The sequence below is a fragment of the Heloderma suspectum genome, chromosome 5 (genome assembly GCF_057233095.1).
Source record: "Heloderma suspectum isolate Gila_16-S chromosome 5, 16-S_ref, whole genome shotgun sequence".
In the NCBI taxonomy this organism is placed as follows: domain Eukaryota; kingdom Metazoa; phylum Chordata; class Lepidosauria; order Squamata; family Helodermatidae; genus Heloderma; species Heloderma suspectum.
The window spans coordinates 39,588,298-39,605,003 of NC_139462.1; the positions used below are offsets into that span (position 1 = coordinate 39,588,298).

General features: G+C 46.9%; 1 protein-coding gene across 2 annotated transcripts in view; it reads left to right on the plus strand.

Moving 5' to 3' along the window:
- ENPEP (glutamyl aminopeptidase) overlaps positions 1-16,706 on the plus strand; it is a 95,894-nt gene that overhangs the window by 36,371 nt on the left and 42,817 nt on the right. For both annotated transcript variants that reach the window (XR_014792029.1, XM_084855863.1), the window contains exons 5-8: positions 1,301-1,455; positions 3,233-3,346; positions 7,395-7,529; positions 11,746-11,811. Coding sequence is in view for 1 of the 2 variants with exons in the window: in XM_084855863.1 (XP_084711989.1) it covers positions 1,301-1,455; positions 3,233-3,346; positions 7,395-7,529; positions 11,746-11,811 (470 nt within the window). In the remaining variant the exon portion in view is untranslated. The remainder of the gene's footprint in view (positions 1-1,300; positions 1,456-3,232; positions 3,347-7,394; positions 7,530-11,745; positions 11,812-16,706) is intronic.

Genomic DNA, 16,706 nt, shown 5'->3' on the forward strand with positions numbered 1-16,706 from the left:
AGATGCCATGGCCTGCTTGCTCCCTGGTTCTCTGCCTGCCAAGCAAGCAAGCGGTAGCAATGATGAGAAAGAGGATGAGGAACAAAAGCAGCTGGTGACAATAGAGTTGAGAAAGTAGGGGCCTCATTGAGGGTGCCTTGCCCAAGGGACCTCAAATACATGGAACCGGCAGGGATGATAGTACCCTGAAGAGGGAGCCAGCAAAGTGATTCACTTCAGCTAGGGGCTCTATGCAGTTTCGCCACATTATCGTACTGGCCAGGCAATCAGGCCCAGGCTTCAGTTTTGGGTGGAGCCTCTTGATACATGCAACAACCTGCATACATACTATACCAATGAAATAGGTACCATTGGAGGGTAAGCTTGCCTTTAATCTTTCAGTCTTGTTTACTCCTTGCCTCTTGAGTTAATCCCCACTTCTCTGTCTCTCCCCCCCCCCCCGCCTTTTCCCACTGGGCACAATCCAATGTAAAGATAACTGCACTTAAATCTCATGTATTGGCTGGGAATAGACATGTACAGATAGACACCTACAGCCAGGGACTGTCCTGAGAACATCATGGCTCACATCCCAAATGCCAGGTTTCCATGCCATCGCTCTTTAAACTTATAAACCATGGTATTGAACCTCTTTCAGTTCAAGGACCAAATCCCATTTTGGAGAAGCTCTCGAAAGGGGCAGCATATAAAATACTAGCATATTTTTAGCTTAAATCTCTTACTGCCAGTAACTATGCCTTAAGAGAGGCATTTCAACCTTTTAGAATGGGAGAAAAACTGCACATAAGTCAGGAAACCACCAAATGATCAGGGTGGGACCAGGGGAAGGGGGTGTGGCTATCTGAGATACTCTGGAGGGCCAGATTGGAACCCAAGGAGGAAGGGATTTGACCCCCCAGGCCTAAGGTTTTGCACCCCTACTATATACTCTCTAGGGATGCAATCTTATGCAAGTTTAGACAGAAAAAAGGCCTATAACTCCCAGCATGCCCCAGCCAGCATGGCTGGCTGGGGCATACTGGGAGTTGTAGGCCTTTTCTCTGTCTAAACATGCATAGGATTGCACCCTAAAATGTTCATCCTCGTTGTACCCATGCTGCCTTAATGAGAATGTGAAGTTGAGAGTAGTGGGAATCAGTTCAGCAGCATCACTTTGACATTTCAGCAGCCTGGAACTGTATTTCAAAGCTGCAAAGGCACAAGCATCCAACTTCAGTTCTTTGAGAGGCAGAAGTTTCATGCCTGGAAGGAAATGAAAGGGCTTCAGCACCTAGGTAAACATCTTTCTTTTCCCCCTTAGACGAAATAGCCATTCCAGATTTTGGCACTGGTGCCATGGAGAACTGGGGATTGATCACTTACAGAGAAACTAACCTCCTATATGATCCACAAGAATCTGCTGCTTCAAACAAGCAAAGAGTAGCAGCTGTAGTTGCCCATGAAGTTGTTCACCAGGTACAGCTTACAAACTATTTTATCAACAAGACATCAAAAGACAATATTCTATTCAAGAAAATAATAATTCACTTATGCCATAAATCTTCTTCAGTGTGATTCTTCTAAGTAGGTTTACTTTTTGGTTGTAAAATAAGTGGATTAATTTTAAAGCTCCAAAGTACTGGAATGTATTCCAGATGGCTTTTTTTTCTCATTTGCATCCTGCATCAGTACTTCGCTTGCTGGAAATTTACTCTTGGGGGCTGTAGTCAGTCCTCAGTTTCCAGCATTCATTTTTGCTGGTGCAACTCATGGTAAATTTCAAGAGAAGCTATCTATGCTAGCTCTTCTCTGCTGACCCTTCCTCACCCATGGGAGGGTGAGAGGAAAATCAATCTGCAAAAACTCTTGTAACTGTCACACTCATTTTGGTAACTTCACAGAAAGGCAGGAGAACCTGTTTGCCACTATGAACAGGTTGAGCCCTAACTGCGCCCTCTGTTTACATTGGTGATATATAGGCAACTCACTGAGGCCGCACCTGAACAAAAATATGTGACTTTTAGCAGGTGTCTAAAACTTTACTCTTAACATTTTAAGCATTCATTTTCAGGTGTTGATGTGTACCTCCAGAAAGACCCCACCACATCTTAAAGCTTAACATTTAACAAAGAAGCCATCTAAAAACTGGCATTTTAAAGGCAACAATGAGATATATCTTTTCATTTGAAACCTCTCTATGCTGTCTTTTGATTACAGTTTTTTCAAGGTGACTTGGTAAAATAGCAGTAATAATTAAATAACAAGGCAAAATGGCTGCATTCTGACATCATGATGAACCATGGAACAACCCTACCCCCCTGGCCTTGCATGTTCCTCCCTTTCCCCTCTCCTCCTCCAGTACGCCATGCAGAGTTCGGAAGCTTTTGATTCCAGTTTCAATTAACCACACTTTAGCATTAAGTCTGAACCTAAATTGTGGTTAATCTTAACATTGGTTTGCTTGAAACAAGCCAATTACAAGCCATATGGTTTTGAAATGTTTCAAGTTTGGATGACATGGTGGTCAATTGAAAATGGAAGTGAAAGCTTCCAATCTCCTTTTCACAGCCATGCCAGAGTAGGAGGGGGAACAGGGTGTGTGTGAACCTGGAGAGAGGCTCTTCTCATTCCCATTTTAATAAACCATGATTTATTGCAATGTTTGGACACAGCCAACATTAAACAAACTAATTACATATGTACAAACCATAAAGTAGCAGCAGTAAAATACAATAACTATTCCTCCTACAGAGCATGGCAATTTAAAGCATTTTCATTTGGTGCCTGAAATTCATAAGAGAAGGCACCACACGAACAACTCTGGGCAGGGCTTTCAAAAACTGGAGTACTGCTACCAACAAGGTCCAATCTTCAGCCAGTATTCATCTAATCTGCAAAGGTAGGGCACCTGGAAAATGACTTCACCAGATGATCTCAGTGAGTGGTTAGGCTCTGATGGGAGCAGGTGATACTTGAGATACCCTGGTTCTGAGGGATGACTTCTATAACACATAATGTATTCATTTTAAAACTAAACAAAAACGACTCCTTAACAAGCAGTAAGGGCAATTTCCAAATAAAGAAGGCCTCCTTATCTTAAGTTTGACCAAGCATTTGGATAAAAAACCTGTATATTAACTAAATAGCTGCATTATGTAAGCATTTGCTACGCTAACATAGATCTGCTCTCTGTGTAGGTAATACTGGTATTATCATCATCATCATCATTGTCATTTTATTATTCCTATAACAGTGGTTTGGAAATATTGTGACCATGGATTGGTGGGATGACTTGTGGCTAAATGAAGGATTCGCCAGCTTCTTTGAGTTCATGGGTGTAAATGCTGCAGAACCAGATTGGCAAATGGTAAATATTCATGTGCTTCTGTGATTTGGTATTGTAAGACAGAGACATCTTTTATTACTGTTTTATGTAGATCCTTAGCCCAAGGACTTGGATGACAATGATTTCCCCCAAACACGACATAAACTATGAGTAAAGTGCAGAATAAAATCATACTCTTGTAAAGCCATGGTGTGTTACCAACCCATTGATGACGATTATTTCTTTTTCATTTATTAAGTGCAACATTGTGCTGGGTACAGAATACTGATCACCACTAAAAATCAGCCTAAATTAGAATACGATGCTCCTAAAACACATGAGCTTGGATCTTGGGGTGGAGCACGGGGAGAGGGTAAGGCTTCAGGAGATGAGTAGTTGAATACTAGCAAAGATAATCTGATGATTGCAGTTCAATGAAACATCTTGACTAGAGCAACTGCAAAAACGTTTCCCAGATATGATTTAAAGAAGATACACCCATTAGGTATTGACCGAGTATAGTTAATACTACCTTCGGTACAAGGATTTGGTCTTTATAATCCTGGAAGATCTGGGGCCCATCTACATGGAGATGTTTCTGAGACTAGGGATGGCACAGTCACCCGGTTGGGGGCTCAAAGCCCAGTGAGGAATTGTCAGCTAACCCCCACAAACACCAATCCGCAGCCCCCAGTGCCTGCCTGGCTCAGCGTGTGCTGAGCTGGGCAAGCGCAAGGGCATCCACTTCCTTGTCAAGCACCATGTGCCACTCAAATGGCTATTTGTTCTTTTCCATAAGTATCCCATCTATGCAAATGGGGCCTTAAAGAGGCAATGCCCACAACATTACAGGCTCCCATGCTCAGTGAAGTGCAATGGAAGAGAAGTTACTTCCAAGTAGACATGTTTAGCCAACGCCTCTCCTCATGTCCACCCTTTCATGAAGCAACTTTCCCTTCTGCCTATCAGCACTGCTCCCCTCAGCCTGTGCTGGAGCCAATTAAGGTCACACAGACTCCCAAACTACATCGAAGCTGCCACAATGGGAAAATCTGACACAAAACAACTTTGTGAAAAAGCAGCTTTTCGGGCAGAAAAATCTGCCGCTGATGCAGAGTGGGGATAATGTTATCTGCCATGATTGTCTGTGAGGTGCAGCACAACCGGAGTAAATCTCCCATATAGATGGGGCCTTATTCTGTCCTGGAAGCTAAAGTTCAGTAGAATTCAGACTGTAGCTTTCCCTTCCTGCAAGCTATCTATGGAGCTACTGGAAGTAGCAGGTATATTTTGCTACCAGTTCACAAACAGGCAATGTGGTGTAGTGGTTAGAGTGTCAGCCTAGGACTGAGAAGACCAGAGTTCAAATCTCCACTCAGCTGGGACGCCTAAAGACTCTGGGTCAGTTAAACTTTCACTCTCCTTCTCAGACTCAGGCTTGTTGTGAGGATAAGGGGGGGGGGGAACCGTGTGCACCTCCCAGAGCTCCTTGCAGAGTGGGATAAATACGTGTTTAATAAATAAACAGATAATACCGAAGCCTTCTTTCTGTTTCTCCCTTGTATTAAAGAGGAATTCTTTACCCCACCACCACACCGGGGAACAAAAAAGACCCCATGTTTGAGATAGATGCCTTTGCCAATATAAGCTATATCTAAATTTAGCTATTTTGTGTTCCCTTAGCCAACATGTTCCCTTAACCATATGTTGCTATATCACAAAATGTAGCTATGTGAAGGAGAAAATAAACTGCCTTCTATAGTAAAGCGCAGGTTTTAGTTTTCGTTTGACAGAGCTCTTAATCCATTTTATAGCACGTTCCAAAGCTAAAATAGCAACACGAGCAACACGTCAGGAGGGAGGCACGGGCCTGCGTGCATTCAGTCTTCACAGACCATAGGTGTGTGCAAACGGTATGTGTGCAGGCTCATCCACAGAACCGAGAAGGCTGCTCATTGCTGTGTAGAGAGCAGTGGAGGCTGGTGGCTCCGATGTCAGTGTGGTGGTGAATCCACCCTGGGTTTCAGGCAGCCAGAACTCTGAAGGAGCTATCTAAGGTACAAAGCACCTTGGAGAGCTCCTTTAGAGCTCTGACTGGTTCTAACTGAAACCCGGAGCGGATTCACTGCCCCACTGACATTGGAGTCACCAGCCTTCACTGGTAGAGAGTCTATGGATCCAGCACATGCACAGTTTTAATGTTTGTAGTCTCTGTGACGGGGAGGTGCTTTCTGCCTCCCCTCCACATACAGGTTCAGTTTGAACATCTTCATAATGCTATGTCATATTTCTTTGCTGTGCCCTAAGAGTTATATGATGTATATTTGTGCGCGCGCGCGTGTGTGTGTGTGTGCGTGCGTGTGCGTGTGCTGCGGGAGGGGGAGAGTTTTATAAACTTTTTAAAAAATCAAATACTTCCAGGCTGCCTTTTGGGACAAGAGCCTTCTCAAGGTGGCTTACACAATAAAATTCCATACAGTTAAAAAGAGAGAGAGAAAGAAATCATACAACGATAAAACAGCAAAATTTAATAAAATCAACAGACCCCAGCAATAAAACATCTAGCCTAGACAGTATAAATTCTAAAACCCAATTGCTCCTGAACACCCAGAACAGCCCAATAAAATATAATTGGGAAAATGCAAGAGAAAACAAGTAAGTCTTCACGGCCTTCCTAAAAGTTTTCAGTGATGTTGGCTAAGAAAATTATGCTCCCATCCTAGAAGTACTGTGGTGGGAGACCAGCTATGTAGTGCTGGCAGGTCACACCGGGTCTTCGGTCCTATACTTTTATTGGAGCCAGCCCCCAGCTGGGTCCCAGTCTGCTGCTGCTGTGTGGGCAGACACAGCAGGAGGAGGGAGCAGAGGAAGGGAGTGTGGGCGATTGGCTCGCCTATGACGCAGAGCCGGCCAGACAAAGGGGGTGAGAGAGGGAGCCTGAGGGAGCTCTGCAGCCCCAAGGTCACCTGCTCCCCTCCCCAGTACGGGAGGAGGGAGAAAAGAGGCACGCAGGACCAAAGCCACCTTCCCTCTCCTCTGTGCCCCCTATTCTCCTCCTCAGCCCTTGGCTTCTCCACCTTCCACCCCCTGAGCAGCTGCCACACCTCGCAACTCGACTGTCCCCGGCCAGCCCCTTAGCTTCCTGCCCCTTTTCCCACCCTGCTGCCTGTCCCCACTCCAGGCCTGCGCACCCAGTGGGCTGCATGAGGTTCGCCAGCGTTCTCTTCTCCTCCACTGCCCTCATTGTCCTGCAGCACTGGCCAGCCATTCAGGCTGCTGCTGGCCACAGGAGCAGGAGCAGGTGGCAGGAGGGGCCTCTGCAGCCGTTGTCTGTCGCTCATGCTTATGCGTGGGGTTTGCTGTGTGTGAGAGAGGGATTCTAGTGGGCTTGATGTGCAGATATTCGCAGGGGATCATGTGTTAGCCCCACACAGTAAAACATTTTCACCTCCTGTTTGTTTGCACAACAAGTTTGTCCTTCAAGGCACAGGAGGGGGCTGGTTGAAAGTAGGATCCTAGGCTTGTTTACTCAGAAGTAAGTCCCAATGTGTTCAATGGTGTTTACTCCCATGTAGTTACGCTTGTAGTCTCATAGGGCAATCCTACATGTCTATTCAGAAGTAAGTACCATTATGTTCAATGGGATTTACTCCCAAATAAGCATGTATAGGACTGCAGCCTTAAAGGAGCTTTGGGTCGCCACAGGCTAAGTTCCATTTATTTTAATGGGACATTGCTTCACTTCTGATTTCAATGGCTCTTCATAATAATAATAAAAAATAATAAATATACTATTATTATTACCAGTTTCTTGAATTAAAAAGGACTAACCAAATAACATTCTAATATTATTATAATAATATAATATATTCCAGATAAGTGTATGTAGGATTAACAGATGTAAATTAGACTAGGTAATACTTGGCATTTGGCATGCTTTTATTAGTGAAGATGTACAAATCATTATTAAAGCACCTTCATTTAAACTGGATCATATCTGAAATGTCTGCACGGTTATAAATAAAAACAAAAATAAATCATTTCCTGTAATAGTTATTTTGCTTTCCCCCTTTCATGTTTCTCCACACAGCTGGACCAAATTTTAATTGACGATCTGCTCCCTGTGCTGAAGGAGGACTCCTTGCTTTCCTCCCACCCGATTGTAGTGGAAGTGACTTCCCCTGATGAAATAACCTCAGTGTTTGATGGCATATCCTACAGCAAAGTAAGGAAGAGCATGTGTTGTAAGCACTTCAGGGCCATGGAGAAAAGGGGAAAGGAAGGCAAAAGTCAAGGGTTTGGGTTAATTGCTGGTTCTTAGGAGCAGCCAAGAGATGGAGCTAGGGACGTACGAAAGTCACCGTTTCGCGGACCTGCTTTGCGGTGTGGGGGAGGCGCTCCGTCCCTCCCCCCAGAATCCTCAACAGGGGGGGAAGCGCTCTGTCCCTCCCCCGGAGTCCTGCCCGGCCAGCTCCGCTTTGCGGGGATTCCGCAGAGCCGCCGGCCGGCTCTGCCAGCAGCCGGACATCCAGCCGCTGGGTAGGAGGGACACAAATAGTGGCTGCCATAGCTGCTGTCATTTGCGTCCCTGTATTCAACTGTGATAGGCTACATAAATATTTACATAGCCTATCACGTCTGGGTTAAAAAAACAAACAAAATGCGTACACAAATGGTGGTGGCTACGGCGGCCGCCATTTGCGTTCCTTATTTTTCACTGTCTTAGTCTACGTAAATATTTACGTAGACTATTACGGCGAAAATAAAGGGGAACGCAAGCAGCGTAGTGGACGCTATTTGCGTTCCTTTTTGATTCGCCATTTTATCCGACGTAAATATTTACGTAGGCTAAAACAGCGAATCAAAAAAGAATGCAAATAGTGCCCACTAAAGCATTCCCCTTTATTTTCGCCTTAATAGTCTACATAAATATTTACGTAGACTAAGACGGCGAAAAATAAGGAATGCAAATGGCGGCCGCCGTAGCCGCCGCCATTTGCATACTTTTTTTTTTTTTACCCAGACGTGATAGGCTACATAAGTCTTTACGTAGCCTATCACGTCTATGTAAAAAAGAAAAGACCAGGGTGCAAATGGTGGTGGCAGCCGGTCGGAAGACCAGCCGCTGCCACCGCTGAAGCCGCCGCTGGAGCCACCACCGTCCGGAACACCCGCCCCAGGTAAGTCTCGTCCCAGGGGGAATCCCCGGGGGGATCCGCGGCGGGGGGCGGGGAGCAGCAGGCCGTTCCGCCATGGATTTCGGGGGGGCGAATGCCAGTGCATTCGGCCTCACTGAAATCCATGGCGGAATTCTCCACCATCCCTAGATGGAGCTTGAATGGTTTATGGACCACTGTGTGTGTGTGTGTGTGTGCACTGTGTGATATTGCAGCTTCAGTGCAGGAGAGAATGGAACCAGTGGAAGAGGCAGTTTCCTTTAATAGCAGGGTGGTGTGGTGGAGAGAGCATCGTATCAGCGATCTTAGCATCCTGTAGACCCTATCTCTTGGCTGAATGCAAGAACATAGCAAACATTCAACCAAGCTAGTGAATGGTGCATATTGTAAGGACCTGAGGCCTTTTTTACCACCTCACGATCCTACTTCTAGGGATGTACGAAAGCCACTTACCTTTTCGCAGGGGTGCTTCGCGGTGGGGGGGAGGCGCTTCGCTTCTCCTCCCGAAGTTCAGGCGAGGGGGGGGAGCCGTCCCGCCTCGCCCGGCCGAAATTCAGGCCGGGGGGGAGGCTTCCTGCCTCGCCCGGCCAAAATTCAGGCCGGGGAGAAGCGCCCCGTCTCCCCGACCGCGAAGCAAAGTGTTAAAAAAACAAACAAACAAAAAACCCCGTGATAGGCTACGTAATGATTAATGTAGCCTATCACGGCTAGATTTCCAAGGTCAGCTGTGATAGGCTACGTTAATCGTTACGTAGCCTATCACGGGTGATTTTTGAGGGGGGGAAAGCGCATACGCAAATGGCGGCAGCCTATGGGCGCCGCCATTTGCGTTCCTTATTTGGTCCCGGTAGTCTACGTAAAGATTTAAATCTTTACGTAGACTACCAGGACCAAATAAGGAACGCAAATGGCGGCGCCCATAGGCCGCCGCCATTTGCGTACGCGTTTTTTTTTCCAAAGTCACCCGTGATAGGCTACATAACGATTTACGTAGCCTATCACGGCTGACTTTGGAAATCTAGCCGTGATAGGCTACGTTAATCGTTATGTAGCCTATCACGGGGTTTGTTTGTTTTTTTAACACTTTACCTTGTAATGGCGGCAGCGGCGCCGGTCGGAAGACCAGCTGCCGCCCCCGACGAAAGGCCGACAAACCGCTGCCGGGACCCGCCGCCGGGGGGGACATTCGCCAAAGGTAAGTACCATCCCGGGGGGGCGGGGGGCGGAGAATTTCACCGCCGATTTCGGGGGGCCAAATGCGTTGGCGCTCGGCCCCCCCGAAGATTCGGAGAGAAATTCTCCGCCATCCCTACCTACTTCTAGTCACCAGGTCAGGTGCTTTGGTCAGTGTCTCCCCTCACACTGCCACCTTTAGGCTCTCACCCACAACCCTCTGTTGGTGCCTTGTGATGCTTCACCACTCTCTCAGTTGCTGCCACCAATAATCCTTTTAGAGCTGCTTTCTTCCATTTTGGTAGCACAGACCAAGCAGCCAGCACGTGGGGGTTATTCCACGAAACCCTTCCTAATAAATAAAAAGGAAGCTGTCTTTTAAAATGGAAAACAAAGAAGGTTTATTTGATACAACAGGACTGGAAGTAGGGACTGGGTTGGGATGAGGAAAGGATATCAGGAATGATGATTAAACTATAAGGCACAATATAACTCTTGCTTTTAGTTCTTTTAGCTAGCCTATCACGTGAAAACCACAGACGCAAATGGCATAGCAGATGCCATTTGTGGCCGTAAAGGCCTTAGTTTAAGCTAAATGCAGCCATTTATGGCTGCATTTAGCTTAATCTAAGGCCTTTACGGCTGAAAATGACACAGTGGATGCCATTTGCGGTCGGAGTCAGTCAGCCTCAGCCAGCAATACGGCAATGGTGGCCGTATCGCTGGTGCTCCAGAGCCGGCGGCAAGGAGGATCCGGCCGGGGAGGATTCTTCAGGGAGGCGGAGGTAAGTACTTCATTCCTCCATGGACTCCGGAGGCTGGATTCAAAAGAATCTGGCCACACTGGGGTCCGTGGAGGAATTCTCCGCCATCCCTAACTGGGATTACCAACTGCTGAATTGATTCAACATCACAACCTATGACGTTGTGCTTGTACTGCAGCGCTGTTAGGTTCAAGTCACATTGGCTTTCTGCTCGTGATCAGGCACCAGTCACCACTACTCATGGAGGCTGGATTATCCAAGTCTTTTACTACAAGCTGGAGCCTGGCAGCTTGGCTGAGTGGTGACAAGCAAAATTGCTTACAGCAAACCATTCAGAAAACGGATTCACCTTGAACATGGATTAGGAAGGTGTCTTATACCAAGTTAGTCTGTCTTGCTCACTATTCTCTACTCTGGCTGGCAGCAGGTCTCTAAGGTTTCAGACAGGAGTCTTTCTCTACCCTACTGGGCAATGCCAAGGATTGAACCAGGGATCTTCAGCATGCAAAGGCCATAGGTCCTGTGAGGGAGTTATGGCCCCTTTTCCAGTTTGATTGCCTCAGGCAAGGGGTGGGGGTAGAGAGCAAGAAACTGAGCATAAGCAGAGTGGAAGCATGAACTGGCCCTTACTCCAGCAAAATTGGCTAGGATCAGCATGCCAAATGGATCTGATTCACATTTACTGGAAAACATATTGATGCATGAATACATTTCACACATGAATGTTAAAAGCACCCTGAACAAAGCTGTGTGCATATGCCATAGAGTATGGAAGCTAGAATCCTCCACAGACTGGAATTTCTGAGAACTTTGGCTTTTGTTAGTATTCTCAGAAATGGCAAAAAAAATTTAAAAAGAAGGACTTCGGGCAGTATCCGTTGAAGTCCCAGAAACCAAACAATGCCTCAGGCAGGGCTAGGGCGGGAGGGTGGAATTTTTGATCCATTACTACCAGGCCATCTGTAACAGAGGCAGCTTTTAAGATAAGGCTCCCACAAACCACTGTGAATTGTGTAAGATGGAAGCTCGGTGATTTATGCCCACTTCAGCTTTGTGGCTGCTGGCTCATTCTGGGTTATTTTGATTCTCACACTGTGAGGAGGAAGCCTGTGAGCTAAGGAGAGCAGTTAATCTAAAGGAATTAAAAATATGAATAATATGTATAAGGAAGTTGTATTTGATCAACTTATATTTCATCAAGTTACATTTTATTGATGTATTTCATTCAGGCAGGCAGGCAAAGACTTTTTCAAGCATCAAGAACTGGGCTTGATTGAAACTAGTATGAAGAGTTTATTACTTATATTCCCAATCTCCATTTGCTTAGGGAGCATCAATTCTCAGAATGCTTGAAGACTGGATCACACCAGAAAAATTCAAAGCTGGATGTCAGGTATGTGATCTATGAGATGTTGTGCAAAGCAATCACCCCCCTCCCCAAAAAGGCGTGTGTGTGTGTGTGTGTGTGTGTGTGTGTTTAATAACCTGCAGTTTCAATGCTATGGACACTTACCATGGAGACGGTCCAGCTGGAAACAGTGGGCCTTACTTAGGGCTGTGCTGTGAATCCTAGTATGGGATTTTGGTTGACACTTTAGAGCAGGGGTGGGGAACAGGGTTGGTCTCAGGAGTTGGATTGCCCCCCTGGATCAATCTGGAGGGCCAGAGAATTTAGGGGGCGCTGGAAGATGCCAGGGGTGGTGTTAGGATTGATTCTGAGCGCAGGGGATAGTTAGCAGCTCAGATTCAGAAGAGGAGCAGCCAGAGCTGGGGGAGGTATTTTCACAAGCCAGTTCAGATATGGGTAGGTGTGCTTCTCAGGTTACCAATGGCCAGATGGCGGGCATGAAGCTTCCTCCTTACCCCCCTCTGTGAGAAGCAGTGAGCAGGAGGAGGAGGGGCTTGAGGACTGTGACTTAAGAGACACAGAGCTAAGAGGGAAATGTCAGGGGCGGAGCTCAGACGGTCGAACCGGTTAGCGATGCATGAGAGGCTACGCAGGGAAGCATTGCGCGAGGGGTGGGACCTCCCTCCCTAAGTTAGCCTAGCCAGATAGCCTCCCTTTCAAACTGCGGGCAACTTTCGGTGATCCCATTTGAATCCCCTAGAGGCATTCCTTTGCAGCCAGAGAGTCTTCGAGGATTTGCATCAGTAATGAACCTGCAAACAATGAATTAAAGGCGTGAGACTGAAGCCTCCCACTGTGTGTGTGAAAGAGGGGATCAAGGGGTTTTGTGACAGGTGGGTCTCACATCTCACCCCCCACCCCTACCCCATTTGACTCTATTCAGCCCTTTTTGCCTCCCTACATGCCTCTCTTTGAATGGAGTGGCTCCTCCGGGTGCTGGCCAAGTCATATGCTGGCTTTGTCCACCACTCATCATCCCAACCGGGGAGGTAAACAGGGAATGCTGTCTTGTCCCCTCTTCCTTCTGAGAGAGCAAGACCTCAGGGGAAGGGTCTCATGACATGGTTGCCACCAAAAAACCCCACCCCTCTTCATGTTCTTTATTAAATTAGAGCTACAGCCATTTGGTTGCATGGTTAGTTCTCATGCCAGTCTCAGCAGTGTAGATGAAACTGCAGTGCTGGCATGGGGACTAGCCATGTGACCCCTGTGGTTGTTGCTTGCCAATATTGTGGATCCCATGTGTAGCCCTGGCCATGTGCAAGTGTTTTGTGAGTGTATGTGTGTGCCAGCCACATCACCATGGAATATGCTTCAACTTTCTCTATTTTTTTGCTGTCTGACTCTGGTAAATCCCAGTCCCTATTTTGTCCTTGATTGCCTTCTAAGCATGCCTTATTTTAAAAAAAAGTATGAGTTGCTAGAGTTGTCATTCCTCAGAGTTTATCTCCCTACCCAAGGTACCTAGAAATTTAGGGGTGGACGAAAGTCCCTTACCTGTCCTCGAAGGATGTTCGCAGTGGGGGGGAGGCGCTTCGCTGGTCCCCCCGCGAGGTTCCGGCCGGAGGGGAGGCTTCCCGTCTCGGCCCGGCCGAAATTCAGGCCGGGGAGGAGGCTTCCCGCCTCGCCCGGCCGCGAATGCGAAAGTTAAAAAAAAAAAAAAAAAACGCCCCCTGATAGGCTACGTGATGATTCATGTAGCCTATCACGGCTAGATCTGCAAAGTCAGCCGTGATAGGCTACGTCAATCGTCACGTAGCCTATCACGGGTGACTTTAAAAAAAAAAAGCGCGTACGCTAATGGCGGCCCCCATAGGGAGCCGCCATTCGCGTTCCTTATTTGGTCGCTGTAGTCTACGTAAACATTTACGTAGACTACAGCGACCAAATAAGGAACGGGAATGGCGACTCCCTATGGGGGCCGCCATTATCCGTACACACTTTTTTTTTTTTTTTTTTAAGTCACCCGTGATAGGCTACATGACGATTGACGTAGCCTATCACGGCTGACTTTGCAAATCTAGCCGTGATAGGCTACGTTAATCGTCACGTAGCCTATCAGGGGGCGTTTTTTTTTTCTTTTATTGCAATGGCGGCGGCGGCAGCTGGTCGAAAGACCGGCTGCCGCTCCCGCCCCGCTCGAACACCCGCCGAACCGCCGGCCGGACCCGCCGCCGGGAGGGACATTCGGTGAAGGTAAGTCCCGTCCCGGGGGGGGGTGTGGGGGACGGGGGGGTTCGGAGGATTTCTCCCCAAAACTTGTTCGGGGGGCCGAACACATTGGTGCTCGGCCCCCCAAAGTTTCGGGGAGAAATTCTCCGCCAACCCTATAGAAATTACATCTTGGGACATAAGAACTTAAGGACAGCCATGCTGGATCAGACCATGGGTCCATCTAGTCGAGCATTCTGTTCACCCAGTGGCCGACCAGCTGCCCATGGGAAACCCACAAGCAGGACACAAGTGCAACAGCACCCTCCTGCCCAGGTTCCCCAGCAACTGGTGTACATAGGCATACTGCCTCTGATACTGGAAGAAGCATATAGCCATCAGGACTAGTAGCCATTGATAGCCTTCTCCTCCACAATTTTGTCCCCTTTTAAAGCCATCCAAATTGGTGGCTATGCCATATCACCCTTCCCCCACCTGTGATTATTCTATCATCACCACTCCTCATATTTTTACAACACCAAGTACAAGTTCTACCTCCAGAATTTCAGTACTTCTATATTCTCTCAACCTCTTCCTTGAGATAATACCGTAGAGAGTGTGTGTGTGGAAGGAATACATCAACGATAACTTTAGCAACTACTACTGTTGTGTGTGTTTTTTCCTTTTAAAAAACAGCCCTTTTTTATAAACCTTTATCAGGATGCTGCTGCCACCCTCCTCCTTGTGAGGCCAGAGCCTTCAATTCTGTGTGTGTGAGTGGGTGTAAATTCATAAGCTATGGATTATTTCTTTCATAGTTTCATCTAACCCCTTTTCTGGTAACGAACGAGAATGGTGTGGTTTGAAAGAACAAATCAAAAACGAAACTTTATTTACAAGGTATAAGATGTTTCAATGTGGTTTGAGTTTTATGTGGTAAAATTCTTGTTTCAAGTTTTTATTAATTCCTTGCCTACTCTACTCCTTCTAATAGTAAAGCTTTAAAATAATAAATATACCTCCCTCTACCTCCCAGGGGAATACCTCCCACCACTCCCCCAGGCTAGAGCCCAGTGCCCTAATCCTACCCCTCAGAAAGCCAGTCTCTGGCTTAATCTATACATAACAGTTATACCGTTATCATAACTATTGGTACCCATTGGTGTCATGTGTACCAATAGTTATGATAATGGTATAACTGCTATGTGTAGATTTAGCCCCTATCTTCACCTCTAAAGAAAACCAAGTGCCTTTTATTCCCTCACTCTCCCAACTGAAAAAGGAACAGCCAATCAGGAGACACCTTTTAAAATCTGAACAGTTTATCTCTCCCCTACCACCTACTCACCATAGCCTTTAGGAGAAAGGATATGTTAGAATGGGCCACGGCGGCTTAGTGGTTAAGACGCTGAACTGCAGACTGGAAGGTCGGCAGGTCAGCAGTTCGAGACCCAAGTGCTGCGTGACGGAGTGAGCTCCCGTCTTCAGTCCCAGCTTCTGCCAACCTAGCAGTTCGAAAGCAAGAAATTGCAAGTAGATAAATAGGTACCGCCTCGGTGGGAAAGGTAACAGTGTTCCGTGCACCTCGGTGTTCAGTCATGCCGGCCACATGACCACGGAAGCGTCTTCGGACAGCGCTGGCTCTTTGGCTTAGAAACGGGGATGAGCACTGCACCCTAGAGTCGGACACGACTGGTTGGGGACACCTTTACCTTTTATATGTTAGAATACATCAATCATGCAAACAAACTTTCGAACATACAATTAAACCACAAAACAAAATACCATTTCATCACAGTGGTCATCACTGCCTCTTGTGGAAGTGAATTCTGTAGTTTAACTATGTGCTGTGTGAAGAAGGACTTCCTTTTATCAGCCTGAATTTCCCACCAGTCAGCTTCATGGGATGAACCTGGGTTCTAATATTATGACAGAGAGATAATGTAGTCTGTAGTGTCAGTGCACATACATGAATACAACAGGACCTTGCAATACCCAGCCTACCATTTCACACATTGCAGCTGCTGAGATGTGTTTTGAACAGAACAGTGAGTGCAGGAATGATTGACAGCAATGAAGTGTGATGGAATGGTAGATAAAGTCAGAATGAGTGACAGGTGGGAAGTGACAGTTGAGAAGTTCCAGTTAGAAGAAAGGATGAAAAGAGACAGAGGAGTTAGTACAGGGGAGGGCAACCTCCAGTCTGTAGGCCTAAAACAGCCCACAGAGCTTGGCCATCTGGCTTGCACAGCCTTCCAGGATTCCTTCAGAGGGCAAGGCTGAGCCTCCAAGCCCTGCCCTCTGGAGGAATACTTACCAGTATCTCCAGTATGTGATCAGAGATAATAGCAGTGAATGTGGGTGGGCAGGGAACTTGCCCGCATGGTGGCTTCCCCATTGGGATAGCCACAGCACAGGCATATAACCAAGGACAGTGCTAACAGCAGGAGGAGACCTCCTCCAGCCACCTGCTAAGCTAGGAGGAGGTACAGGACAGGCAAAGCAACTTTGCTGTGCCTGGGCCTTCTCCAGTGGGAGAAGGCCTGCACACAGCAAAGCCAGTTCCTGCTGGACGCATCAGGACGAGGATGCTCCTGAAGTGCCTGCTGGGAACCAATGGCTGTTGAAATGGGAAGTGAGTTATTTTGGGTTAGTTTATTAGATCAAGCCATTATTTCTTATTCTTTATCAAATGACTACGTGTTCTGGATGTTATTTTCCATGAATAA